Below are 27,390 nucleotides of genomic sequence, written 5' to 3'. Positions count from 1 at the left end.
AAGAACTCCTTATAATTGAAATTATACACGTAAATAGATATTTGTGGTATTTTCACTAAGAAATTCCATTCTTGGGTAAGAATACATGTATTTCAGGAAACCACATAAACCTGGAAATGAAGACTATTTCATATAAATAGAGAAAAGGTTTTGACTATAAAAATTGTAAAGGCACACACACTTTTAATGAGTCTGTAAAATGAGTGCATTTTGCAGTTGCACCTCAGTCATCACCCAAACATCAATATACCAACTGAATCACAAGCAAATCCAAGGCGTTTTGGAAAATTTGGCAGTACTTTGTAATACTGATTGCACTAGAAATTGTGGATGATCAGTCTTTGCCCTTTCTGTGTTACTCAGTGTCTCCATGTTTTATGCTGGCACTGAAAACTTTTACAAAATCTCTACCCAAAAAGGAAAAAAAGGGCTATTTATTAATTCTTACTACAACTAGGCACAATCAGCAACAAGTGAAAGGATTGCGTTCACATCTCTGACACCATCAGTGCACTGTCGAGCGGTTCTGGTGGGCCAGCCAGGAGCCAGCCGGCTTTCTCCAGAAGGCCTCTTAGGAGCCTACCTGCTGCAGAGAGGTTCAGGCTGGGCTCCACACCCTCCTACGAACCCTCGCACAATTTTTTTTCATTTTTAAGCTGTCTTGAGCTCTTTATTTAATTGAACTGACTTCTGTCTCCATGGGATTGTCTGCAGACAAGACTTTATTTTTTTGCCCCCTTACCTTTAAACCATTCCATAGGGGAAAAACAGAAGATAAACCTTCTAGCACAGGAAGAAAGTGTTCCTTTCCAAAGCATACTCCAACGCATTCTGCACTGGGGCTTCCCCTAAGTTCAGCTGTGTTGTTGAAGCACCTAGAGCATCCATATGGAGGAAGCTGACCCTAGCTGCACCGGAATGGAGTGGGAATGTAGCTGGTGGCCACCTGAGACAAGTTCACACAGGAGCGTGTGGCAGCCCTGGAGAACACTCAGTCCCCAAAACAATCTATTGGCTCTTCTAGGAGACATCCACAAGGAAGAATGGCACAGCCCGATGAGGAGAAGACAGGAGGGCTATGTGAACACATAAAGGTCACAAGCGCTTGGCACAGAGAAAGCAGAACATGAACACACCCAGATCTTTGTGGACTCTACGTCCCACACAGCCTGGCCAGTTCCTCCTTACACAGGCTCCACAGCACATCCGTCACTGTACACGTTCCATCGGCATGTGCTGCAGCAACGCCCAGGTGGGAGCCCAGGACAGGACACTGAGGAACATCACTGAACACTTGCTCGCACTGCTGATATGCTCCCCTGGCATGCATCACTTCCTCCGAGTGCTGGAGATGGTGGACAGGGAGCTGGCACAGGTGAGCCAGCTTTAGTTTTAGCTGTTCTCATGCTCTTAGGCACACACCACTTTCTAAAAGGTTTAGAATTTAGATCGTACGATCTAAGAGAGCATCATAACCTAAACAGGCAGCGTGTGGCCAACCAAGAGAGAAAGGTTGTGCCATAAGGTACAGTCCAGATCTGCTGTGAGCATCTGTTTCCCTTCTGTCTTTGGACACTTTGAAGCTTGAAAAAATCAAGGCACACAAGCCACAGTCCTACCTGCCCAAGGCCTTAGAGGGAATGGTTGTTAGGAATCAAAATTATAGTCTTGTACTGAGGCAAGGGACACTCGGTAAGAGCATCACTGTATTGTAAGTCTGAAGTACAGCTGCCAGACTGTCAGCTCAAAACTCTTGGCAGTTACAGACCGTATCTAACAAGCTTCGTACTTTCTTTAAGAGAAGAAACAAAAAAATAGATTTTTTTCAAAATGTGCTGATAAATTCCTGCTCATTATTTCAATCATAATCAGCTTTTAGATAAAAAGTCAGTAAAACCCAGAGAGGGAGAGGGAGCAGCACAAGAGCATGCTTGAGCCCGCTTGCCCGGCATAAATATACACCAGCTGGAAAACTGTCACACTGAATTTCAGTGAAACTGAGGGTACAAGCAGAAAGAATGTAGATAGTCTTTACTAGTAGTCACTACTACAGTTCAGCTGAGTGGCAGGAACTTGCTAGAACATGTGACACAGCTGTAAGTCTGCCTCCCTAGACTTATAAATACATTAATTAATTCTAAAAAATGGCATTAAACCTTGTATGTTGTTTAAGGAAGCTTTGAAAAATGTTTGCAATGTTGAGTGAATCCAATGCCAGGAAACATCAGCCAGATCTCAATGCATACTGTCTCTTAGAAATTAAAGCCATAAATCATCATCATAATAAGCCTTTTCTTCAGAGTGATTTGTTCAGGGTGTCTGAGAAGGTAATCTGTAATCTGGTACTGAAGTCAAAACAATAAATTCTCTTCGCAGAAATTTTGCACCTTTCTTAGACAGTGTCAGCTGTTTTGAAACCTGATTTCTATAAATCAAATTTGATTTCTAACTGCACCAGCCAGTTCGAGAGCAATGTGAAGTCAACAAGCTTTTGACAGTTCAGCAGATGAGATATCGCCTGGCAGACTAATAGCTGACTATGAGGATTAATTACCCATTGAAAGAGATCTGGATCAGAGAGGAAATTAAGGAGAAAGATAATTTCTGCACCACTTCTGAAAGAAAAGGCCACCTCATTGCTATCATATACATACAGTGGGAGGGGAGCTCATCTTCACGACCTTGTCCCCTTCTTTCTAGTTGGTGCCTGTGCTTTCAAATCAGAACAGAGTCAAACACCTCCAAACCCTCAAGGGATCTGTGTTCACAAAGGCCAAGTTAAAACCCATTCTGAACATTTCCAGCTTTGTGTGTTTAGAAATCCAAATCCAGAATTTTTATTTTTTAATCTGGTATGGGTAATGCTTAATGCCAGAGTATTTGATTTTGGAAAACCCTTATTGTTGATTTCTAGAAACACATGGCTGTGAAAAAACAACTTGTAGGTGACAAATATATTTGCGTTAAGTAAGAGCAGGTTAATGACTCGTAAGTCAGCATTTCAGATACTTGCTTTGGACTTTTTTTGCCTTTGCTTCTCCATGCAGGTACTTCTCTTCCCCTGTGCAATGAAAACATTACAGTCATCCTCTTTCTTATCTTTGCTCTCACATACAGACAATCCTGGATCATTTTATTTCTCTGTGTAGCAACAGATCTATTCTGCATCACTTGGATATCTGATCTTCCTGCCTGGTTTTTCAGAACAGACAGCCTATCATAAATGTATTGATTCACAAGGGGTGGTTTTGATGGTGGTTCTCACTGAACCAAGTAGTGATGTCTGTCAGCGATTTGAATTATTCTTTTCTGTTTATCATACCCAAGACAGGCATCCTCTCTTACAGCGAACACTCTCTCTAGTCCTCTCCTAGTGTATGTATATTGAGTCTTCAACAGAAGCACTAAAAGACTTTGTTTGCTGGCAACTTCCACAGCTCAGAGTTCTCATTCAGCCTTGTAATGAGGCTTCCAAGTCTCAGAGGAATAAGATTTGGAGTAGTCTTGTAATACCAGGGGTGGTAACAACCGATCTAATGGATTTAAATGAAACTTACTCTCTTGAGGAACAGGATAACAACAGCAGAACTTGATTCCATGGTTAAGCCTATTTGATAAATAAAAGAGGACCAGAGCACAAGTTTGGCTGGCTCAGTCATCCGTGCTGTTTGTTTGCTAGCATGCTGCCTGGCCTGTGCCAACTCTCCCAGGCAATGACTGGACATGTTCTAGGGATATCACAGCCCAGGGGTTGTTTCCAGTAGACAGTATGGAAAAGATCACGCTGTTTTGGGAGGCAAGAGTGTTTTTCCATATGGATGTGACTATACAACGCTACTTGCCTTTCGACAAAGCAAGACCCCGGTCTGTTTTACTTAGCTGTTAGGGGTAGCCGGTGACTCAAGCAGATCCCCCAGTCCCGCCCAGCTTGGTTCTAGGAAACAGCATGCCTCTGACTATGCCCTCAGTGACCGCAACGACAGTCTTGAAGGCTATTCAGCCCCATTCCTTCTGGATGAAATGCACCCATTTAGCATTGTCTTAGACTCTGCTCCTGGTTAGCAAACCCCCACTTGTCTTACCTCAAGGAGTCAGCATGAGAAGATACATGCAGTGCTAACGAGCAGCTTATGAAAAATAAATAGCTATTTATTTACATTTCATCTACCTCTGGAAAAGTAGAAATGTGGGAAAAAATATATTGCCTGGACTAAGTAGAGTACTTCTCTCAACACTGGGTAGGCCTCAGCTACTTACCATACCTTTCTCTTGTCTGTGAACTGGATTATAGCCTGCCTTCCTACAGACCCTTCTCTCTCATCTGCTCCTTGGCAAGTGTTTCCAGTTTCTCAGGAACTCCCTACAAGCATTCTGCCCTCCCTGACCTGTCAGCCTCTCTTGAGCAGAGCCAAAACTTTGAACAATTACCCTGTATTGCTTTTCAGCTGCCAAAGACTATCCCTGCACAATTGTCAGGCTTCCCTGGAGTCTGCGGCAACACCCAGAACTCAGTCACCTTTCTGCCTCTCTGCAGCAGACTACACAAAGGTAACGAAACAAGCAGAAGAACAATTAATATCTACAGAAAATAAGACAGGTCCCTTCTGTTATTCAGGTCCTCTCTCAGACTTCCTGTACTACCACCTTTGGCTACAAAAGGCTGGGACTCTCACATACTGTACACATACTTGGGTAGCAGCTCAATTCCAGCCAGTGTGTAGACTCAGCACTCACCATGCTCTACCTCTGTCAACTGGCCTTCTAATTCTTATCTCTGAAAGACCTGGTATTTGTTCATTGCAGAATGTTTCTCATCATGTAGCAGAAAAACTCTTATTACTGCCCTAAGCTGTGAAGTGGAATAACGAGGCATTCTTGGTGGAGATTCAAGACTGGGGTTCACATCTGCCTGTGCTTTCTTAGAACTAAGGCTCCATCAGTTTGCAGTGCAAATGCCACCCGCATTTGCTAATCAACTTTCACTCTGGTGATAACTGTATGTTAAATACGTGGCCTTATTTAGAAATCTCAGTGGCATTTACATAGTTCCAGTTCACAGCATTTACTGGACATCAGTTGTGTTTCATGACAGTTTTATTACCCTACCTGTGAAAAACCTTAGCCTCTCAGACACCGAACACAATAGCTCATTGTATTCTGTGAGACAGAACCCTGTTTTTTACTGGATTAAAAGTAACTGTGGTGGAACCAAGTTTCCAATACAATATTTTGGAATCTAATGCAATGCAGCTTGGGACTTAATTTGATTCCTATTTTTGATGCCCAAAATAGTGCAGGGATGAATTAAAAATATGTTAAATTGTTAATTTTAAACTATGTGCTGAAGTCAAGTAATTATTAAGGCGAATGCTTGACGTAAAAAAGTGTTTTCTGTACAGTTCTGAGCTATCCAGGAAAGAAAAAAGATCTGAAATCCTTGCTTCATTTAAGTCCCATTGCCTACAGCAAGGCCAGAATTTTACCTAAGAATGAAAACAAAGAGACAAAATAAGATGGGAGAGTAGTGTTTTGCAAAGGAGTCAGGTAGCATGCAATTGCCCAAAGCTGAACTCTGCAGTCATTGTTTCATGACCCAAACATGAAACAGGAAAAGCATTCACTTTCCCATTGGTTACTACACTTCTGAGATGATGGAATTTTCCATCATTTCATAACCTGCAGTGCTGTGATTTCTCCTTCTGATTAGGCATTGCAGCCAACTGATAACGGAAAGAAATCTGCCAGACCATATGGTGGAAAATTCAAAGGAGTATTAGTACATCTAGTCTGAAAAATATCCCAGCAATGTCGATTTGACATGAGAATGTTTATTTTATAAAAGATTTTCACTTAGTACTGTCAGCAGGGCAAGAATCCTTTAGAACTGCAGATGCTGTGTGGTGTGACAGACAAGTGGGTGGTAATGCAGGCAATTCAGCACGTTACAGGGCCATGGGTAAACAGCAAAATTATTAAGAAATACTTAATCTGAAGCAAATTGGACTAGTGACTGGCTAGCACTTCCTCACCAGAACTTACTCAGCTGTATTTCCTGATGGATGGTCTGTTCAACTTGCAGTTTATTCTTTCCATGACCACGTCTGCTGAGTTGATTTTCCATCATCCAATTTACAGACCACATGGTCCTCTCAGCACAGACACTGGTTCTTACAGTCTAGGGTTCCCAGCTGTTACTTGCCTGGCCTATGTATCTTTTGCACATTTTGGATACGTGGCATATGAACAGCAGACAACAACTGATAGCAGTAGTGAAGGTCCACAAAAAAGGCTTTCAATCTTCTTTCAGTCTGCGTCTACACCTCTATTACCTTGCTGTTCCCAAAGTCATACGTGAACTTTGTCATACAGCATTTAGAGAATTTCTTCGGCTGAGGCTCACTCAGTCTAATCTCTTCTTGGAAGGCTTCTATTGGTCCCCTTTTCCCCCTTCTTCATACCACAGCCTTGAATACTCCTTACTTCCTCTCGTACTTTCCATCAAAGTACAGCACTTACTTGCTCACAAGTCTCCTGCTGAGCTTATTCCTCAGAAATTGCTTTCGTGACTACAGCACAAAATGTACCTACATTTGCAACATGCTATATACAGAATTTAGTTAAAGATAATTTAGTCTCTCTTTAGGGTTTTTGTTCCTGTTTGATTCTGTAAGGTATTTTCATAGGGCACAAACTGTCTTTTTCTTGCCACCTCCTCCCACTGTCTTCACTCTTCAACAATAAATACAGAATTGTGCCTGTGGAACCTATGTATTTCTCTCATTCCTTTTCATCCTGGTGATGGGGCCTGGCCTTTTGAATGTTTCTCCTTTCTCAGTGACAGTACCGAATGTAATGTTCAGTATTTTCCTCCCATGCATTTAAGTGAGTTGTGCTGAACTGAATCCAAGTCTTACAGGTCTGGCTCCTGTTCATATTCTGAAAGATCTGCTGATGTCTCCGGAGTTCTGTCCTGTGCTTTGGGGCTCAATCCATGCAAGGATGATGAATGCCCAAGGTGCAGACATTAATTGCCTTATGCTACAAGGAAACCCCAGAGCAATGCACAGCAGCAGTTCACCTGATACCTTATACCTGAAATCATCTAAGTGATGAGAGTCTCACAGGCATTCAGGAGTCACAGCCATTTCTCGGTCTACATCAGCTACAGGCAATGCGGAAGTGAGAGGTGTGGATTTCCCACACCAAACTGATACAGTTTAGTTAGGATCCTAGTTGCTTTCAGGTTTGTCTGAGGTCAGTAGATCCAAGGTGATGTGAACCAGCCCCTAGCCATGTCTGTCTCTTTCCACTTACCACTACAGTAACTACATTCCTAAAATTGGTCTCATTGGTCTCCCAACTCCATGCCTAGTTTGGTATGGTGGGGGAGGGTCTGCAGCTTGTACCCAACAGATTTTAAAAGTGTACAACTTGTTTTTAGACAAAGGACCTAAGACTGATTGAATGAAAAGACTAAAACACAGGCAACCTTCCCCTGAGGAGGGGAAGGGGAGAGGGAGGTGCTGATCTCTTCTCCCTGGTATCCAGTGACAGGATGTGTGGGAATGGTTCAAAGCTGTGCCAGGGGAGGTTTAGACTGGACATTAGGAAGCATTTTTTTACCCAGAGGGTGGTCAAACACTGGAACAGGCTTCCTAGAGATGTGGTCGATGCTCCAAGCCTGTCAGTGTTTAAGAGGCATTTGGACAACGCCCTTAACAACATGCTTTAACCTGGTCAGCCCTGAATTGGTCAGGCAGTTGGACTAGATGATCATTGTAGGTCCCTTCCAACCAAAAATATTCTATTCTATTCTATTCTATTCTATTCTATTCTATTCTATTCTATTCTATTCTATTCTATTCTATTCTATTCTATTCTATTCTATTCTAATCCTATCCTATCCTATCCTATCCTGTCCTATCCTATCCTCTCCTATTTGCGTAAGCAGAAAGCCAGCTCTCAGCAGTAAGGAAAGAGAATAGCCCAGTATAAGCATAATACCGTAAGTGCACCATGGAGATTCTTAGATTTTTTACCTCCATTTGCATCTATGAAGACACTGAACAAAATCCAGAGCAAATGCTCTGCTTTGGACTCCTGCACGGTGATGATATTATGATTCACTCCACTGCATCAGTTTGCACGACGAAGCCCTCAGGGATTACATATGGGAGGAGGGGGTTTTAAATGGTTTAAAAATACTTTTCAAGCCTTTAAGCGAATAGGCAGGTATGTATTGAGAAAGATTTTTAAAGTGAAGATCTGAAATAATTATCCCTTGGAATCTTGGCACCAGAACAGGGTTCATTGATAATATTCTGTTTGCTGTTTCTCTAATATGTCCTGCTGTAACTCTCTAAAAGGACCATGGTAAGCTGAGATAGTTGATCTCTCTCTCCTGCTTTTTACCAGCCTTTTTACTTCTGTAGTACTTCTGTACTTGTTGATGGAAACACTTAATGTGCAGACACTTGTTATGAATTACTGTAGGGTTGTTAGTGGGGCACATTGTCCTTCAAGACTTTTTTTTTCTTCAAAGACCAATAGCACTGAAACAGTTTCTGGTTGTTTTTTGTTGTTGTTGTTCCCACATTAAAAGAAGTACAAATAAATACAAATTGTATGTACTGTGGAAATGTAAGTTTAAGGGAAAAAAAAGACACCTATTAATCTGGATAAATCCTGAAATCCCATTCTGGATAATGAAATTAATTTATAAAGTGATATTAATATATCTAGTACTTACCAAAATAAGTCCCGAGATCAATGAGGAAGTGCCTGTCAGGGCAACATAGAACTTGGGGGTTAATGTGTTCAAAAACATACTCACTGAAAAAGAAAAGAGAAGAAACCATGAGTACAAGAGCAGGACATGTTCTCCACATGTGTCCCCTCCTCCTCCCAACTGCTTTCCAACTTCAAATAAGTTGTTACCTTAATTCTGATAAAAAAGAAAGTGTAAAGAACATTCTGTTCCATCTGTCTAACATGATAAAGCAGAGCATTAAACTGCCACATGCAGAATTTTGTTTTCACAACAGAGTCAGTCACAAGGAACTGGAAAACAGCTGCACACACACATTTGGATCTTTCCTATTCCAGCCAGTGCTCCACTGACACCAAGTTCAGGATTCCCCATGACATATTGAAGGCATTTTTTTATGTTTTTATGTTGCAGTTAGAAATCTTAGGGGTTGATCTCAATGTCCTGCATTCAACATTGTCTCAATATCCTGTATGATCTTGGTGAATCTATCTGGACAAATTTTAAAAAGCCTTTTACCTCTCATTACCTTGGTTCCTCCTTTACAAAGTAGGAGATAATAGCACTGCCCTAAGTCATTCCACTGCATTAAGGCTGGTGAACCAGTCAGTATGACAACAGTGAATTAATGCATAAAAGAAATTAGGAAAAGACCTAACTGGCTTTCTGATAATTAGTGATGAAAATCACAATAGCTGTCCGGATTATCTGAAATCTAGAAGCAAAGTCAGACAAACTGCAAGGAATGGCAATTCCATCCGTTATGGGCTTCTAGAAATTCATAGGGCTGTGCTAGTCATACCGCATTTTGGAAGCTGCTGAGAGAATCACCAGGTAGTTGTGCTCAGCCCCGCACAGAAAATCCCTATGACCTTAAGAGAATAAAATCATGGGTTTATAGGTTTTGGATCACTCCACAGGAGCTGCTAAAGAGAACTGGAGCTCTTCCACTAATTCTAGACGTTTAAAGAAAACTCTCAGCTTCCCATCACCTCCATCTTCCACAAATGAAAACAATCTCTATTAAACCACATGGAGGGTTAGAATATCTTCTGTTAAAAAAACCCTACTGGTCTCATCCTTAATCAATGCCAAAGTATTTTTCATACATATATGTATATACACACATACATATTTGTATATATACAGGCATCCATGACTGAAGAGGGAACTGACAGTAGTTAGCAGGTAAATTTAAAAGGCTTGTAGCAGACTACCAAACAGTCATTTAAAAATGCTGATAAAAGACCTGGATAATAGGTGGGAGGCCCTCAGTTCATTCTGTTCCCTTCAGAAATGACACCTACTGAAATGAAATAATATGGAGCAAAAAAATGAAAAGAAGACAACAGCAGGATACAAATCATCAAACATATGATTAATTTTCCATGACCAGTAAAACAGAAAATTGTTTTCCAGAAATGCAACACTAAAAGAGATTGAAACCCTTCAATTCAGCTGCTTTGTGTGGGTTTTAGCTGCATATTTTCTTTCTTTTTTTTTTTTTTTTTGAAAAAGCCATAAACTGATAAAATGGAAGTGCAATTTCCAGCTCCACTGGAGTGGCATTAAGCACCAAGCTGATATAGTAAAGAACTAGTTTGGTGGGTTTTAACTCCATCATACATTTTCCTTCACAAATTAGTTGGATGCCAGATTATCAGCTAGTGTAAATCAGCACAACGTCCCAAATTTTACTGTGTGCAACACAGCTACATTGATTTATGCCAGCTCTGGCTCAATAGTTGGGATTTTCTCACATCTTATTTCTTTTTTGTGTGTGTTCATTTGCTTCCTTCCTTCCTTTCTTCTTTCATTTTCTTTTTCTTTCTCTCTCTTTCTTTTTCTTTCTTTCTCTTTCTTTCCTTTTTCTTTCTTTCTCTTTCTCTTTCTTTCCTTCTCTTTCTTTCCTTTCTTCCTTTTTTTAACATCTAATACAAACTGACTTTTACATAGTAGTCCCTGCTTTCTCCAGCCCCAGTACCTGCTAAGAAGGAATAGGAATGAAAAAGCTTTGGCCTCTACAAATCACCCACGAGTCCTTTTGAAGAAACATTCCTCAGTCTGGAATGCAAATCTAAGCCAGAGACATAATCAAACTGTGTCACTGGGGAAACTTCAGACTGCCAATGAAATTACTTCCTCTGCTTAGGTCAGAATATTCCTGAGAGAGAATACACTGTGATGGGATATAGATGTCCATGTCCCCCATGTAGCTCAGTGCTGCTGCAGTGCCAAAAGTAACATGAAAAGCCAGGCAGCAGGAGACTTTACAGAGGTGCTTTCTCTTCCACTTCTCCGCCATAGCTTCACAGCTCATGGACTGCTGGCATTTTTCCTATTAACTGGAAAAATTTCCCATCACCCTGGAGGAAATTTTACTTCCAAAGTTGTGAAGCCCCCTAAGTCTCCTGTGCTTTAGAAGATATCACACGAGGATATCCACTGAATAAGGATATAGTCTATTTGCTTCAAATTCCTATTGCCCGTTTCACTAAGAAAAGGTGCAAAGAGAACAAAGGTTCTTAAGCAGGGATGAGATACTCACTCATCATTACTGACTGCCGTCAATGACATTTCCCATGCTTTGGGAAATGCATCCTCATTCGGAAGAGCCCTCTCAACAAATTAGCTCCATGGAGCTCATCAAGAGAGTAGAATGAATGGGGCTCTCAAGAAATGCTATTAGCTTTTCTCTCTCACCACTCTTTTGCAAGCAATATATACTGATTTATAGACAAACCCTCAGATCTGAACGGAGATAGGATTTTATTTATCTGCCATTTGCACCAGTGTTACTGCTTGCTTCCTTTGTATACTGATGCTTCTTTATGCTCATTACTTAGGCTGCTACAATTCTTCACTTTTACAGTTTAGTCATGGGAACTGGCAAGGCGAACATATATGACGCTGGATGCTTTTAGATGGTACGGGCCAGACTCCCAGCACACTGCAATAGCTCGGTTGATTTGCTACAGTTGCACTCAACTACCAGAGCTGCTTACCTGGACTGTATCTCCCTAATCCTTTTGCTATACTTCTTCCCATTAAAGATAAGAATCTTCTGTTCTGTTATGAAAACTAGCAACTTCTGCCAATAATTAACTACCCTCCCAGTCCCTTTGTCTCCATAAATATTATTAACAAAAGCAAACACTTTCTAATAAGAAACATATCTCCAAAACAGTAAAACTAAGCACTGGAGGATCTGTGATCAGACTATTTTTATCCTGAAGTCAATGAGAATTCAGTCATTGTTTCAGTGTAAACTACATCAAGGCCTAGTTCTCATAATATTAATCCCCAAAGTAAAAATCAACCCACTTGTGGGTTATCTGATATATATCATTATCCAAAAGGGAGCATTTCTTTACAGTCAGCATTCTGACACTGGAGAAACCACTATCATATCCAATGTCTCCGTCCTGTAGTGGACTCAGGTTTCCTTCAGTGTACTGCAGTAAACTAGAGCCATTAGATAATGCTAAATGTTCATCTGCCTACATTTGGATAGCAGTATTTTTCTTCTCTATTTCCATTTGATGAAGTAGCAGGATTGAGGAGCAGAGACAGATTTCTGAGAAATGAGAGTTGAAGATACCAGCAGAAGATGACTGCACAATAAAGAAGCCAAGTAGAATCACGAATGAAAGGTTCTTTCTTCTGAATTCCTAACATGCCAGTGTATGCCTAATTATTTCTGTCCACAAAGGGAAGATGGTGCAGTTATTCAGCTTGGAGTATCAACTCTTGTCTGTAACTTGGTAGGACGTAAAAAGGGAATCTAATGAGTATCTAGAGAAAAAAACTTGCCTGATGTTCCTACAGTGCCAACTCATTTGAAATTACTGTCAAATCCCAATTATTGCCACAGGCTTTTAACAACGAATGATTTATTTTAGGTGTGTTAGTAGAGATGATGGAGTACAGTACAGCCTGCTTTTTTTCTTTTTAAAGAAAACCAGCATGACCTATAAGTGCTGTCTAAACAAGCCAAGCATGTCTGCTTATGAGAGGCTCCTGGCCTTACAAATACCCACCCCCCTCTTTCTTCCCTTCTCTTTATTGCTTTCATTTTAATCATGCTTGAGTCATCCAGAATAAGGCATTATTTACATTTCCAAAGGTGCCTATGTTGCATTGGTAAATCATTCCATCCTATTGTGTAATATCTAGGGAAGGACTGTTATTTCATTGTTAACTGTGCATGCTCAGAGATGGATTTACATCCTATTCAACTCATGGCAGACAAGCTAGAAAGGAAAAACAAGTCATATCTAATACTCCCTGTTGAGGCTAATCAAGAGGTGATTGAAATGTCCTTGAAAGCTGATGCCATTTCATTCCTGTTATATGTGTTATTCATTGCCAATACTCGTGATTCATTCTGAACATGGGAATAAATGAGAGAGGAAAACGCAGATATTTTTCAAGCAACAAAATGCTTGAATCATGTTAAATGTATCACTCAAGCAACACCATGTTGCTTTACAGATTTCTTCAAGGACTTGAGGCATTCAGAGCTCAAGCATTTGAGGAACCATAGTACGAAGGAAATACTGGGGTTAAACTGCTCCAAGTATCATCGTGCTGCCATATCAGTTAATTACATTAGAAGATCATCGGGGAGGGAGAATCGAAAACTACCTACTATTCCCACATGTGGATCTACTAAAATGACAGCCCCATTACCTACTTCTGAATGTGAGGCTATGTAGCTTGCACAGTAAGGTGCAAATAAAAATTTAATAGCAATGTTACATAAATCATATACACAGACAGATCAAGCAAAGACAGGACTGCATCATTTATGGCACTTCTAAGGGGAAAAATAATTCCCCAAACGGAATGTTATCTTAAAATACAGATAAAATTAAATATAAATCAATAACTTATCATAAATAAAAAGACACATTGCAGACACAGAATTAAAGATCAAACAGAAACAATCCAAATATATTGAAATACATATGAAGGCACAGCTCTTTGTGTGACAGTATCTCTGTGCTCCTAAATGAGACAAAGTTTCTGGGTACAGTAGTAACCTTTATAAGAACGAATAGCCAGAAAACATAGAAAAGCTCATACTTACAGAGCTCTTCCAGTGCATTACTGGTCCTTAAGTTATCATGGCTAAAATACCCGTGTCCCTAAGAAATTTCACTGCACTTTCTGTCTCCACTCTCCATAATATTTCCTCGGTGTGCAGACCAATGCAAATTCTTGTAACGCCAGTGCCAAGAGCCCAAATCCTTTAGACAGGCAACAAGCTAAGAAAACTATTGTTGAAGACCTTTGACACTGCAATTCAGCTTCTTTTCACTGCAGCCTTCCATTCGAGCTGGTGTTCAAACACGGTACAGAGGATGGGGCAGTGACTGGCTTATTTCACAGGGGCCTTGACATGGATTAATGCAGCCCCCCAATTCAAAGTTGTTGCAGTAGTGAGGAACTCTTGTACCAAAGTGTCAGCAAAGACGGCAAAATAAAGCTGAATAAACTTCTTTTAATAAATTTGTAACATTCCCCTCTCTGAGTACAGAGCACTGCATACTCCTGATTTTAACTGAACTATTTATCCATAACCTTTTTAAAGCCTCAACCCATCCCTACTAAGAATGCTAACAATCCACTTTTGGGAAAACATGCTACAGTCAGGCCTAAATATGCATTACATATTATGATGGCCTCCAGCTCAATATAAATACAAACCCCACCAGATTTAAAGCTAGCATGGGGTATTGTCTCAGGAAAAAAAAAAAAATCTTTTACCATTTGCCAGGGAAAACCTTTAACTTCTTCAGACTTCTTGAAGAAACTACCAAAGAAGAAGTAAGAACTCAAAAGTTTAAGAATGCTGAAGAGTGAGTTTCATTTTTACTTGTTGCAAATGATACGCAACTTCCTTCTAAGAAGGCCTTTGTGTAGATCTGTTTTCAAAACTTGAAAAAAATTGTCGCTCAGAAACAAACATGTGGCCACTGCAGGCAGAAACAGCCAGTGTCTCTGTGCTGTGCACAAGGAAATCCAGATGCCCACTCACTTTGTTCAACCACCTACTCTTGTCCTAAAGGCATGAGGCTGTACAAGAGTCACATTCAGACGTCTGGAGCCTAAGCTAATAGCCAGTGAAGTCGTCTGTTGCTCTCAGTGAATGCTGGATCAGAGCCCAGGTGAGAGAAGATAGTGGTCTGCCAGAAGCTACCTATTACTTCAGATCAATAATGAACTTTGATTAACTACATAATCAAAGTTCTGCCCTTACAGATATTTCTAATTAGTGAAACAAAACTTTCTGAACTGAAGATGACCACACTCTCCCTTCCATGTTTCCACATCTTAAATGCAGGTTTTGCCTTTCAACAGAATACCTTTACCACAGTAAAAAGGGAGAGTGAGTAGGGATGGTCTGTTCTGGAGAGAAGGTGGGTATCATGGGAGAGACTTTCAACCACAAAGCACAGTCCAAAGAGAAGACAGTGTGGAAGGCAATAATACAGTACCAGTTCCATGTTAAAAACATTCAAATTAATTTACTTATAACTGAAAAAAAAAGAAAATTGAAGGTTGCAGATGACGACAATATCATTCTCTCCACTTTGTGACCCAGCGGCCCACTGAGCAAATTATATCCTGCACAGAAAACTGAAAGAAATCTTACCAAATTCAGTCCATCTTTTCCCAAACAAGCCTGCCTGAGAATTGCTAACAAATTTAATTTAATCATTCTCCTCAACATTTTAACGCTTTAAATATCTCAAAACCAAAGTGACACAATGATCAGTGCTGGCCTGCTTTTCAACACCAGGTTTATATTCATGTTGTAATGTCCAAAAGTTATCAAATCGGTCAAAATTCTGGCTCAGTCCTAGCAGGAATTAGTTTGTGCTGGTTCTGGAGATTTTGGGACTTAGATGAACACACTGTGTCCTTCAGAGTGCATTAACCATTCAGCCTGTTAGACCTTAAAGCTGCTAACACCCACTAAGGATAATATCCAGGGAAAGATAACTGGTAAGAGACAAGAGCCATCACAGAACTGAGGGCAGAAGGACATACAGGTGAATCAAGGAAACCAGGTCTGGAAGACAAAAAACCACTTAAGAGACTTAGGGAAGGGAAAAGAAAACGAGATTAGAGACAGACGAGTATACTACAGATACGAGTTAAAAGAAAATTAAAAAATGGAATAGTGATAAAAATTAACATGCATAGCAAGAAGAAGACAGAGACAAGAACAGCAAAAGCAAAAAAGACACACAAGAAACAACACATGCAACATGAATGTAAATAAAAACTATTTTTACTTTAGCAAAAGATGGTTTGCAATTCAGAAGTATCTTTTCACTAGGAGAAAAGACTGCCAACACTAATAGCTTTGGTCATTCAAGAAAAGATACTGTCAACAAGTTATTCCTTGGTATCAAATACACCCCAAAGCCTTGTCTTACAAAGGAAGGCACAGGATGCGCTATACCAACCCCAAGAAAAACATTCTCTCTTGTGATTTTAAATACTAAAACCAACCTGTGATAGCTACACTCAAGCACAGTATTTTGCTATTCCATTTATCTAAGATCATGAACTCCCTGCCTTGTGGATATTGGGAGAATAAAACTACGGAGAAAAAAAAATATCAACTTTCCCCCACGAAAGCAGCTATTATAATGCAAATTTGCTGTCATATAGTTGCCCCTGCCGAGGGACAGAGACATTTCCTCTTCCTTTCAGAATGCAGTGGTGACAGGAGTTAATTACGCATCTCCTGTTAATTGCAGAGCATGCTTCATGAACATCAAGATTTGCTAGTATATTGGCAGCAAAAACTTCAATTAAAAAAACCCAAAACCAACCAAAAAACAGAACCCCCCAAAAACCCCACAGCATTTCCATTTAAAGAAAAAGAAAACAAGGGAAAACACATTTCCTGGGACCTTACAGCCCTTACTGTGAGGGACTGAATTACTGTGCATTTCTTTATGACCATCACAGTGTCCTAATGCTAAAAGCAGACTCCTGGTATTAATAATGTACACGTGGAAAGGAGGAACTGGGCCAAGTAAGAATGAGGCATGGATGATGAGCAATGACATATTGAGTTGAGATATTAATATTTGGGTTTTAGAGATATGGTTGTGTAAAATCGGGTTGTTGTTTGCTTCTTAGTCAAATTCTCTTGCAACACTTTCAACCTCAATTCTTCTAAAATTAGGTTGCTTGCAAATTGATTTGAAACGCTGTCATTATACACGTCTCCCCTGCAGATTTTAAAGTTTCAAGAAACATATGAGTCCTTGTCTTAATTTTTACTTCAGTGTTGCACTCCATGAGGAAGTGCTCTCTCAGATTTGTGATGGGGAATTTCCTTCAGTGTGCAATGCTACAAGGTGTATGTATTTGTAGGCAGAACCAGTCCAGATACTGGAGAAGGCACTTTCACAGTTAGCTTGTGGTTTCCTTCTCTAATCACACACGTATCAGCATGTGTGTGTATCCACAATTTCCCCAACACAAAAGCAGGGGATATCCTGATGTGATCCTACAGTCAAATGAGGATGCATTCCCTTACGTGACTGCAGAGTATCACCGTGTATAGACCTCTTCTACCTTCTTTTCATTACACACTTGTAAGAGAAAGCAGGAGTATACTGAGCTCTTCAGAGTACATCTGTCACACAGTTTATCAAGTAGATTATTTTAAGACTTAAGTCTTAAATTTAAGGCACACAGCAATCGGGCTCTACTGAAAATCAATAGCAATGTATTTCACTGCAAAAATGTACCCAAGCCCTGCAACAAAATGATCTTATTTTCCTCTCTACATCCAGAAGTCTTCAAACAAATCCATACTTTGAAATTATTCTTAACATTAACTATCTATTAACTAATCATTCATGTACGTGAACTGATATGGTTTTATCCAGTTTAGACAGGCACTGTTTGTGAAGTCAAACCTACCTGTTCCCTTAACTGTCACTTATTCTGAGGCATTACACAGATTTATGCGGTTTAGCCTTTCAAAGCTGTATTAAAACAAAAGCCAATTACTAAACTTCATTATCTGGAGTCATTTAAGACAATTAATGGCTTGTGTTCCAAGTGGCAGATCAGCACAGTTCTCTCAATGCAACAGGGTAAGTTTTGCCCTCTACTTTCACGCAACATTCAGGGAGGTACCAGCTCCACTAAATCTTCTTGATTTTGGTTCATTAGCTGTCTAAAGAATACCCTAAACTAAAAGTTTGCCACAGTGATTAATTCCAATGCCACAAATAACAAAGGCTAATCTACTCTAAAAAGACAAATCATGCAGGGAGTTTTCACCACCAACTACTGGCATTCCACAAAAGAGAAAATATCCCATGGGTTCCCATTATCCAGGAACCTCTCTCAGAGAAGCTATTCCCATGGTAAGACAAAAAGAGGCACATAAACAAAGCACCCTGCAGCCTCCTTTTGTGCCTCCTTTTGTTCCAGGCAGGATTTGATAGGAACACTAAACTTACAGATCTGAGCAGTGCTACACCTTCCATCCTTGCTTGTGAGTTGCATTCATAGGCATACAAAGACAAGGGTCATCATGTTTTGTGCATCCAAAAAAATCATCTAGCAATGAAAAAAATTGAGAAAATATGGCTGAAATTTGCGTCTTGACTAAAATTGTTACTATTTTTCAGCTACATTTAAAAAAAAAAAAAATCTGGAGAAATATTCTATTCCAGGTATTTCTGTTCTAACCTTGATAGTGTCACTCTATATAGCACATCTATTTTGAGAGTCTCTAAGATGCTGATCTCTTTGCATACAAGAAATTGCAAGGTGCTTCTTGGAATAGAGGTGACTGGAAAACATTTTCATAATTAGAGTCATCAACCTTATGAAAACTCTCTGGAGATCTACAATAGCTATTATCATTATCCTGTCACTGAAAACTCATCTATGCTTCCTACTTACAAAATCAATAGGGTGTTCAGGCCATTTTTCTCATACGAGAAATTTTCACCTATGATAAATTTCTACATGAGGGAGGGATTTTTTTCCCCAGTAACTGATGGTCTAGGTAATGTGACACAAAAAGAAGGAAAAAATGAATTTTCCATCGAGTGTGATTCATTATTCTTATGTATCTAATAATCAACTTTCCCCTTCAAAGCATTCTTAAAGCTGAGTGACTCACACATTAATTGTACCAAATGGAAAAGAAGACGAGTTAAGTAGAAAACTTTTACTTCTTTGCCTCCATTTTGGGATATTTCAAAGAAAGCATAGCAGCAGGTTTGACAAGTGCTGTATAATTTCCATTGTCTACCAATCTCTTGGGACACACAAAACTTATTAAAATGGAAAAGGCTCTGCGGTAACTCTGTAGACAGAGCTGCAGTCTGCATTCAGGACCTGACTGATGAGGAGACAAACTTTGGGGGAGAATTTTGCATAATAAAGATTTTCAGTAGAGTGAGCTCCAGAGAAAGAATTTCTAACCAAATTCACAGCAAATGGTGCAGCGAAGGCTGAGGGAGAACTCCACTCACACGGCCTTATGGACCTATAGCATGAAGTTAAGAGTTCTAAAACATTATTATCTTGTGGCTGGGGTGCTCCTCATGTCCCTATAGCCAGTGAGTCTCTCTCCAGTGCGATTTGCTCCAAAGGTCTAATCTGTCTGCTAGACAAAACTGGACTGTTATAGTTCTAAAGCTTGTTTTGTTTCATGAGAAGAAAAATAAAATGCCACTTAGACTACCTCGTTAGCATTAACAATAATGATGTTATTTGATTTAGCCTTTGATGAAATCCCAGGAGAAAAGGCAGCACAAGACACCCACTATTTTTCTTACTGAATATTTGATGGTTTTAATTCCAAACATGAGCCATGGCTGACCTGTCTGAAAGCAACTGTGAAACAGCATTGTGTCCAATAGTGTCTTTCTTGATTTTCCTTTCTTCTGTTCAAAATTACTGAATCTTTCCAGAGGTGGGTCTCCTCCTCATGAAGCTAGGAGGGACCACAGAAGGAGTGGGGTAGGACTTGCAGGCAGAACTCAGCGGGGCTGCGTTAGCGCTGTGCAGAACTGTCACTCGACCTGCCACAGCAGACAGGCTGCTCAGAAACACCGCACTAGGACACTAACCTCAGCACTATGTGTTACCCACCAGCTACTGTCAGATCTCTTTTCCTCTAAAGCCAAACAAGAAGGAGACAGAAGTGAAAAATGTAAAACTAAATTAACCGAACAAGGCCCACCTGATAAACGAGAAGCTTGCATGAGAAGTAACACCAGCACAGGACTTACTATGACCTATCCTCTCAACCGTGTTGTTGACCCAGTCAGACACTGTATTGGCACTAACTTGAAAATTCAACATCTAGGTAAAACAGTTAGCTGTGTTTGGAAACCTCACAGTTAGGTCAATCTGGAACCTGTGAAAGTAAATATCCACTTGCCTGTCTGAATTCTCCAGATGGACATCTAGCACCTGAAGAGTGCAGCCCCACATTTCAGTAAATAATTCTAGGGAAACATTCTGCATGTCAGGCCATAGCAAACAGTAGCTGGATTGCAGACACCATAATGCAGGAAGTAGCTTACCCCCCCCCCCCCCCAAAAAAAAGTATTTCTCTTTGTGATTAGTAAGCTGTGTCTGGGGTTTTGCGCTGGTTTTTGTGCACTGCCTTGAAAGGAAGATGCTGAGCTAAAGGAAGGGCATGCTGGAAGCACAGCTGGTCAGCAACGCTGTCCTTCCCTTCCACTGCACCATGCACATCGGGGTTGCAAAACATAAGCAGGTAACGGCTGAAGATCCTCTTTGCAAGTTCCCCCCTTGACTCTGACTTGAGGTATGGGAACTCTGAGTTCCTCAAAAATCAGGCCAAGATGTCTCAAATCGAATGTCTGCAATTAGAAACTGGTTTTGAAAGTTTGGTCAGGCAGGCAGCGAGTCACCGAGGTGAGACGAACCTCAGGAGCTCAGCTTTCCATTCTGCAAGGGCTGTAAGACCTGAGCACTGAGCAAACCCGGTGACCGTTGCCTGTACTCATTTCTGAACATGACTGAACGCTACTTCACCACTGTACTCCGTGACCAGAGAAGGCCATGCTGCAAAAACAGCCCATCAAAATGCTGTGGTTTTCTTGCATCTACTTGTTCCTCTTCTGTTCACATCAGTATATCTAGGACTAGTAACCATGGCTATGTTAATCCTCAGATATTGTTGGTTAATTATGATAATCACTGCACTGGGATTTTTTCTGTTGTCCTTTAAGTTGATGTACAGAGATCACCCTCGAAAAATTGTCTCTGAAGCTAAAACTTACCTTGTTTTCTCTTAAAGCAGTAGCAAAAGTTCCTGGAATTTTTTCGGTGGGGGGAATGCCAGCAAAAAGATTCAACAATCAGGAGGCCTCACATCCACTCCCAGGTTTCCCTACACATGTGGTTAGGAACTAGCTTCCTGTCTGGCCCTTGAGGAAGAGCAATAGGAAAATAATCTCCAAGTGTGCGGCACATGGAGCCAACTCCTCTCTGAACACAAACGTCTGAATGAGCAACTGCTCAGCAGAAAAATCCAGAAGAAAACTTTGAGAATGGCAGAATACCAAAATCAATGCAGCGATAGATTCAAAGCGCACTCTGGTACAGAAAGCTCAAAGAGGGAACGCAAAATTATTGTGGGAGACTACTTCACTTAATGCTTTTCAAAATGCCACTTGGCTCAGAAACAGAGAGATTTGGAACCTCCTAAGTGTGTTTAAGTGCTTGGAATTGTGGCATTTAAATGACCAACAAAACCCTTAATGCTCATTATTCAAAGCACAAAATACCACTGAGAGAAGGGCAGCTGACTTTCTGGCTGGAAGTGCCCATTAGAGAGATGCACTTAGGGATATATAATACCGGAGCAACACGGAATTCGCAATAAAGTTTGGCTTCTGCTCCCAGCTTCATGGCTGGCTTGCCTCCGAGTCTTTCAATGCAGTGTTCTGGGGCTTGGTTTCCCTGCCTGTGCTTTGGGAAGAGACCTAAGTAACGTTTTCTGGGCAGAAGCAGCAGAGATCTTTGTACTCATTTATAGCCTCCCTGTTGGTTTCTTCACTTACATGTAGCACCTTCCTAAGACAGCATCAAAGTGAATTGTTCTGGCCTTCTCTAAGGGTGGTTTCTGGTCCTATCATCCTCCCAAGCAAAAAAGTGTTACAGAAAATAGCTGATTATATCCAAAGAAAGGTATTTCATTTAGTGCTTTCCAGCAGACCTGATCTCAGTCCAGCCCATCCCAAGACAGCACAGTAGTCTAAGCTATAGTGGTCCATGAAGCAGACCATGAAGTGACTGCTCTCATTATATAAAGGGGTTGGAAGATGAAGTAGAGCATGAGGGGGTGTATGTAAAGGTGATTAGAACAAAAACCTAACATGGATTCACAGCCTGAAAAACTCCCTACAGCAGAAAGAGCGAAGGCTACATATAAGCTACTGTGTTGGGTTTGGGTCTCCCTGTATTTGGATATCATCTCCCTGTTTTCTTTGGTATGCTTTAAAAAGAAAAATAGCTCCCCAAAGGAGGTTTCTCTGAGCTCCAGCAACATCAGCACTATTAAGGAATGGGTCCCTTGAAGAGCTCTTTTCATGTTAGGCAATTAATATTTCACATGGTGAAGAGCTGTCACTAAGCAGAAAGATCCCAAACTTTGAAAATACGAAACATCATCAGGGGAATTAAGGAAAACCATCTGGGCTTGTTAAGGCATTGCTGCCTGAAGGAAACAGCACGATGCCCGAATACGTGCTACAGCTCGCTGGCAAAGCCAATACCAGAGTTAATACTGGCAGCAGAAGCCAAAGGCAGGAGATGCCAATAGGTCTGCAAGCTTGAAATGGTATCAATGTCACCATTTTGTAGCTGTATGAAAAAATGTATTTGGCTCACATGCAGTGGGGCAAGATTTGTTTATTTCTGCATGAATGCATAGATAAAGAAATATTGCATTAACCCCTTCCCAAAAGCATTTTCTCAGTGAAGCATAACACTTAGAAAAATATTGTTTTTCAACACTCAGAATTTTTTTTCCCATTAACAAGTCCTTTCCCCTGAAGACATTTAATTTTTAGATTAAACAAATAAATCCAGTCTTCTTTTACCTGGGAGTTATGAACACGGCGTTGTGTGAAAAATGCATCTCTCGAATTGGAAATGTTACAATAGGTTTATAGACTTCTCCAAAGCCGTGGTTTCCTTTTGCTGAGAAGTAAGACTCCTGAGGAAACTACTCCAGGTTCGTTGCTCATGAAGTACACTCATAATCTGGATAATTAACTAAACACCACAGAGTCATTATCTTTTCCCTTAAGCCATTGGGGGTTTTTTCAGGAGTTTTCCCAAGTTAATTTAATATTGTTCATTTTCCCAAGTTAATTGAATACTGCCAAATAGGTAAGTCCTTCAGAGATTAGTTAGTCTCAAACCAGAGCTAGAAATCCATAAGGCAGATGACTTGCAGTGGGTTTTGTTGCGATTTTAAGTATGTTGCTCTCCCCGATTTTCAAAAACAAGGGAACATTTTTAATCCTATGCTTGAGTACTCCTACAAGGTAAAGCAAAAAAAGGAAGGCTAGAGGACATTGTTTAGAAACACAAAGCTCTCTTTGCCCCATCTGCCAGTCCCACTGCTGTCAATGCTGTTCAGCGGCGAGAAAATGCCAACTGCATCGATATATGTCAAGAGAACTGAAGTGCCACAAAATGCCACGTTTTTCCCATCCAGAAGTTTTGGGAAATACAGGCAAATACTAAGAAAAAGCTACATGAGCATCACTGAGGAAAAATTACACGTAAACATGTAGCACAGAAATTCAAATGAATAATTAAAGCAAACCCTTCTGAGTTACAGCATGCTGCCTGGGTGGTTGAAAACAAGCCCCCGAGGAGTGGTTAAGGAGAGGCCACTGAAGTGGCCTGGGATGTTCTCAGGGGCTGGAGCGCACTGACACCAAGCAGCACAGCTTGCCTTCAGCTGGGCTGCAAAGAGGAAACAGAATTTTTAGCCTGCAGTTTCACACTTATTTCATATTGAACCAAGCAATTTCTGCCAAATCCTTACCAATAACACTGAAGCAGAGAAAAAGCAAAATCAAGAAATAAAATGATTCGCTATTGACAGTCATTAACGGTACCATTTTCCTTCTGTGTAGACCACTGCTGCTTTCTCTGTTTTGCTCTGAGCAGACAGAAATTTTTTCACCACAGTTATACTCCCTTTCTGTGAAATGTTTATCACCAGGAGCACTCCACATAGCTGACAGGGAAAGCACAGAGGCTCTGCTAGCAGCTGGGCTCATTAAGATTTTTTGCTCGAGGCCAGCATTGGTGGAAAACAAAGTGCTCTCCATACAGCAGATTAGCTGAGGTGGTTGCACAGGTCCAGAGGACTGAATTATTTGTTCCTCCGTCTCTTCAGAGCACACCTGCAGTTTGTAAATTCATTTCCCTAGCACACCAGCTTCCAGCTCACAAGGTCATTTTTACTTTTTTTCATGCTGCAGTAGTTTTAAAGCCTCCTCTTGCCTTCATTTCTGTGATGTGCATCCACTTGCTTGCCTCCATTGCAGCTTCTCCCTCTTGGACTTGTAAATTATTCATTCTGGCTGACATCTACCTCAATTTAGTTTCAATTTGCAATGTCATTTTAAAAAAGCAGAGTAGATCTATCCTCCTTTCCAACCCCATCTGCATGCATTGGGAATGGCCTCAGAAAGGAGAAGGAACTAGAGTGCAAAACTTCTGTTTATGTCTTTTCTGCCAGGAATAGACAACAGCACTCATGTCTGAAGAGTTCAGCAGAAGTTGCCACTTTTCCTTATACAATCTAATCGTATGGTAAACAATGATGGGCCAAATGTATAATGAATGCTGATGGGCAAATACTCTAGTCAAAGTCCCCACTGACACAGAACAATTTATTTTTTTCCTCAGTCAATCGTTTTGCAAGCTTTCCCTAAAAGCAGATTTCCCTGTAGTTCAGCTGAAAAGGCAGGGAAGAAATTCCAAAAAAGTGGTTGATTAACAGATTTGAAGGAGAAGGGGGAACAATCAGGAAACACAGCTGCTTATTTTATTTAAAGGAAGAATAAAAAGTTCCTTTATCACTGCCACGACTCTATTGCAATAATAAATTCCACAATTGATTTCTGTACTGCTTGGTAGGGTGAAGGCAGAGGGGCTTGTGGAGGGCTGCCCATCCCTGAGGATAACTTGGAGAGGCAGCAGTGGCTGACCCTTTCACTTTGGGGCAGCGCTGCCTCTGTATGACCGAACCCCGCTTTGAAAGGGAGCCCCGAGAAGCTGAAATCAGCAACTGAAAAAGTTGGCACGCGCTATCTGCCAAGCCTAGGCAAGGGACAACGCAGGCCCTGCCTGGACAAGGTCCTTTAACAGGCGTGATGCTGCCCAGGCGGCACAGCTGGTGAGGGCAGCGGTGAAGGGTGCCTGGCCTCGTAGCAATGGATTACGGTGCCCTGGCCCCCAAACCCCATGGATGCAGAAATCTGAGTTTACCTTCTGTTTACCTTCATTTCTCTCCATATGTTCTAAAAGGCACGTGCCCACTTGCCCACTCTTCCTAGGTTTTCCAAATGCGTGTTAAATTCCTACAGATGCTGCCACTTCCTCCCCTATCCTGGCAGACTCAGCTCCTCCGGTGCGCTACCAGGGAATCAGGCAGCCACAGCACTCCTCCTTCCATTATAAAGAACTGAGAAAGAGGTTAAAATCAGTTCAGTGCCAAAGGCTCAAGGTCTAACTCTGCTCCCTTATCATACACCACACAGTACCTTGCCCTGGGCACAGTGCCTTTCGGGCAGGGGGGCCTGCCGGGGACGGGGGCATAGCTGCAGTATCAGTATTCACTGCTTAGAGCAAACACAACAGCACGGCAAAAGTTCATGTCACCCATCACGTGTGCTGCACCTTATGTAACTTCGTTTCTGACTCACAACTCAAAGAGTGAAACAGCAGGATTTATTGTAACCCACCTTCTAATGCCAAAAGAGCACCTGTTAAAATATATATTCGAAAACCCAAAATTTGCTTCTTGTATTTTTTCCTTCTTCCTCCAGCTCTCTTTCCCCTTCCTCCACTTCTCACTTTCATGTGATGCTGAGCCACAGACTTTCCAGGCAGTTTCCCCGCTAACCTGTGCTTAAAGTGAACTCCAAGGAGTTGATTTCCAGCCCAGGGATTCAACTTTCCATCTCCAATTAACAGTACTGGCAGCTCAGCAGCTAACCTTTGTGCATAGCACCAAGCATTTACCCATACTATTATTTGAGCTGAGGGGTTTCACTAGATTTCGGTTGTTTGATTCAGCTCAAGAACTGCTCCAAAGCTGTTTGCTGCAGTAGCAAAACCTTCAGGACAGTTCTACACCCAGTAGTGCATGCAAGTTATTGACTGCAGGTGCTCAGTGGTTTTTAGGCTCATGACCTTAGGCAGCATTTTGCCCCCTCTTTTTCTGAACCACAAAAAATGGGATAATTTACTGTCTTTTTTCAAGGTAAAGGGACATTGGCAGGCTAAAATAATTTCTTAACAAGCACTTAACAGGTGAACAGAAAAAGAATGTGTTGAGAACTCCTGATACTAAATAAAGAAGGTAACATATCTTACTGATGCTAATTTTTTTCCCAATCTGTTTGTCTGTAACCTCTTTTGGATTAATGTTTTCAGCACGATACCATCTCTATTTTGGCCTTTCATACAACAACAAAAAAATCTTCCAACAAACTAGATTTCTGTTATCTATTTTGACATAGATATTGTTCTCAATTTATAAGTTACAACGTTGTGAAAGCCTGTAACAAATGAGGATAGTCATAATTTTGATGAAGATTTTATAAAATGTATAAACACCATCTTTTGCACTTGCATCTTTTGTCTCAATGCTCAAAGCACCTAGCAAACAGAAATTAAGACTCTTTCTCGTCCTGCAAAAATAGCCTAATGTTATGCCAATTTTCAAACTGACATGATCAGAGCTGGAGGGACAAACTGAGAGGTGCATCCCAAACCTCTGGTTCTCCTTCCTTTGTGTTCATGCTGATGTTATAGTTTTAGATTTCTAGTCTGGTCTGAAGCCACTTTCTAAGGCGGGATTAATTGCAGCTGCTGGAGTGCAGCATCATAATGCTGCTTTCCAGTATAAAACTAATAGAAAAATAACTTCTGGATATCTAATCAATTAGATATCCAGACTTATCCATAACTTATTAATGAAGTCAGATGTGCAGAAACATGTCACTCGCAAGGAAATCTGGGACTCTAGGGAATGGCCAGAGCACTCCAGTTGCTGGTTTGTTGGTGTTGGTTTTTCGGTCACTTCACAATACAACATCAAATATTGATGAAAAAACAGCACGCAGGGTATGCTGCCTACATCTGCAGTACATGGATCAGTGCTTGTCTACTCACGAGATAGGACTAACAGCAGGTACAGAAAGAAATGAATAGAACTCATTGGCTCATGCCACCCAAAATCTCCCAGTGTTTGCCTCATTACTCATTTTGCTCATACTAAGCATGTTTATAACCCTTTGTGATTTGCCATCATATTTCCATATTTGGTTTAT

At 40.9% G+C, this 27,390-nt stretch overlaps 1 protein-coding gene across 2 annotated transcripts in view; it reads right to left on the bottom strand.

The window, feature by feature from the left end:
• ST7 (suppression of tumorigenicity 7) overlaps positions 1–27,390 on the bottom strand; it is a 155,679-nt gene that overhangs the window by 61,688 nt on the left and 66,601 nt on the right. For both annotated transcript variants that reach the window (XM_086473082.1, XM_086473090.1), the window contains exon 2: positions 8,750–8,832. In XM_086473082.1, the coding sequence (XP_086329208.1) occupies positions 8,750–8,832 (83 nt within the window). The remainder of the gene's footprint in view (positions 1–8,749; positions 8,833–27,390) is intronic.

This window comes from Leptosomus discolor, chromosome 1, assembly GCF_034619465.1.
Source record: "Leptosomus discolor isolate bLepDis1 chromosome 1, bLepDis1.hap2, whole genome shotgun sequence".
NCBI classification, from domain to species: domain Eukaryota; kingdom Metazoa; phylum Chordata; class Aves; order Leptosomiformes; family Leptosomidae; genus Leptosomus; species Leptosomus discolor.
This window is presented reverse-complemented; position numbering and strand designations above follow the sequence as displayed.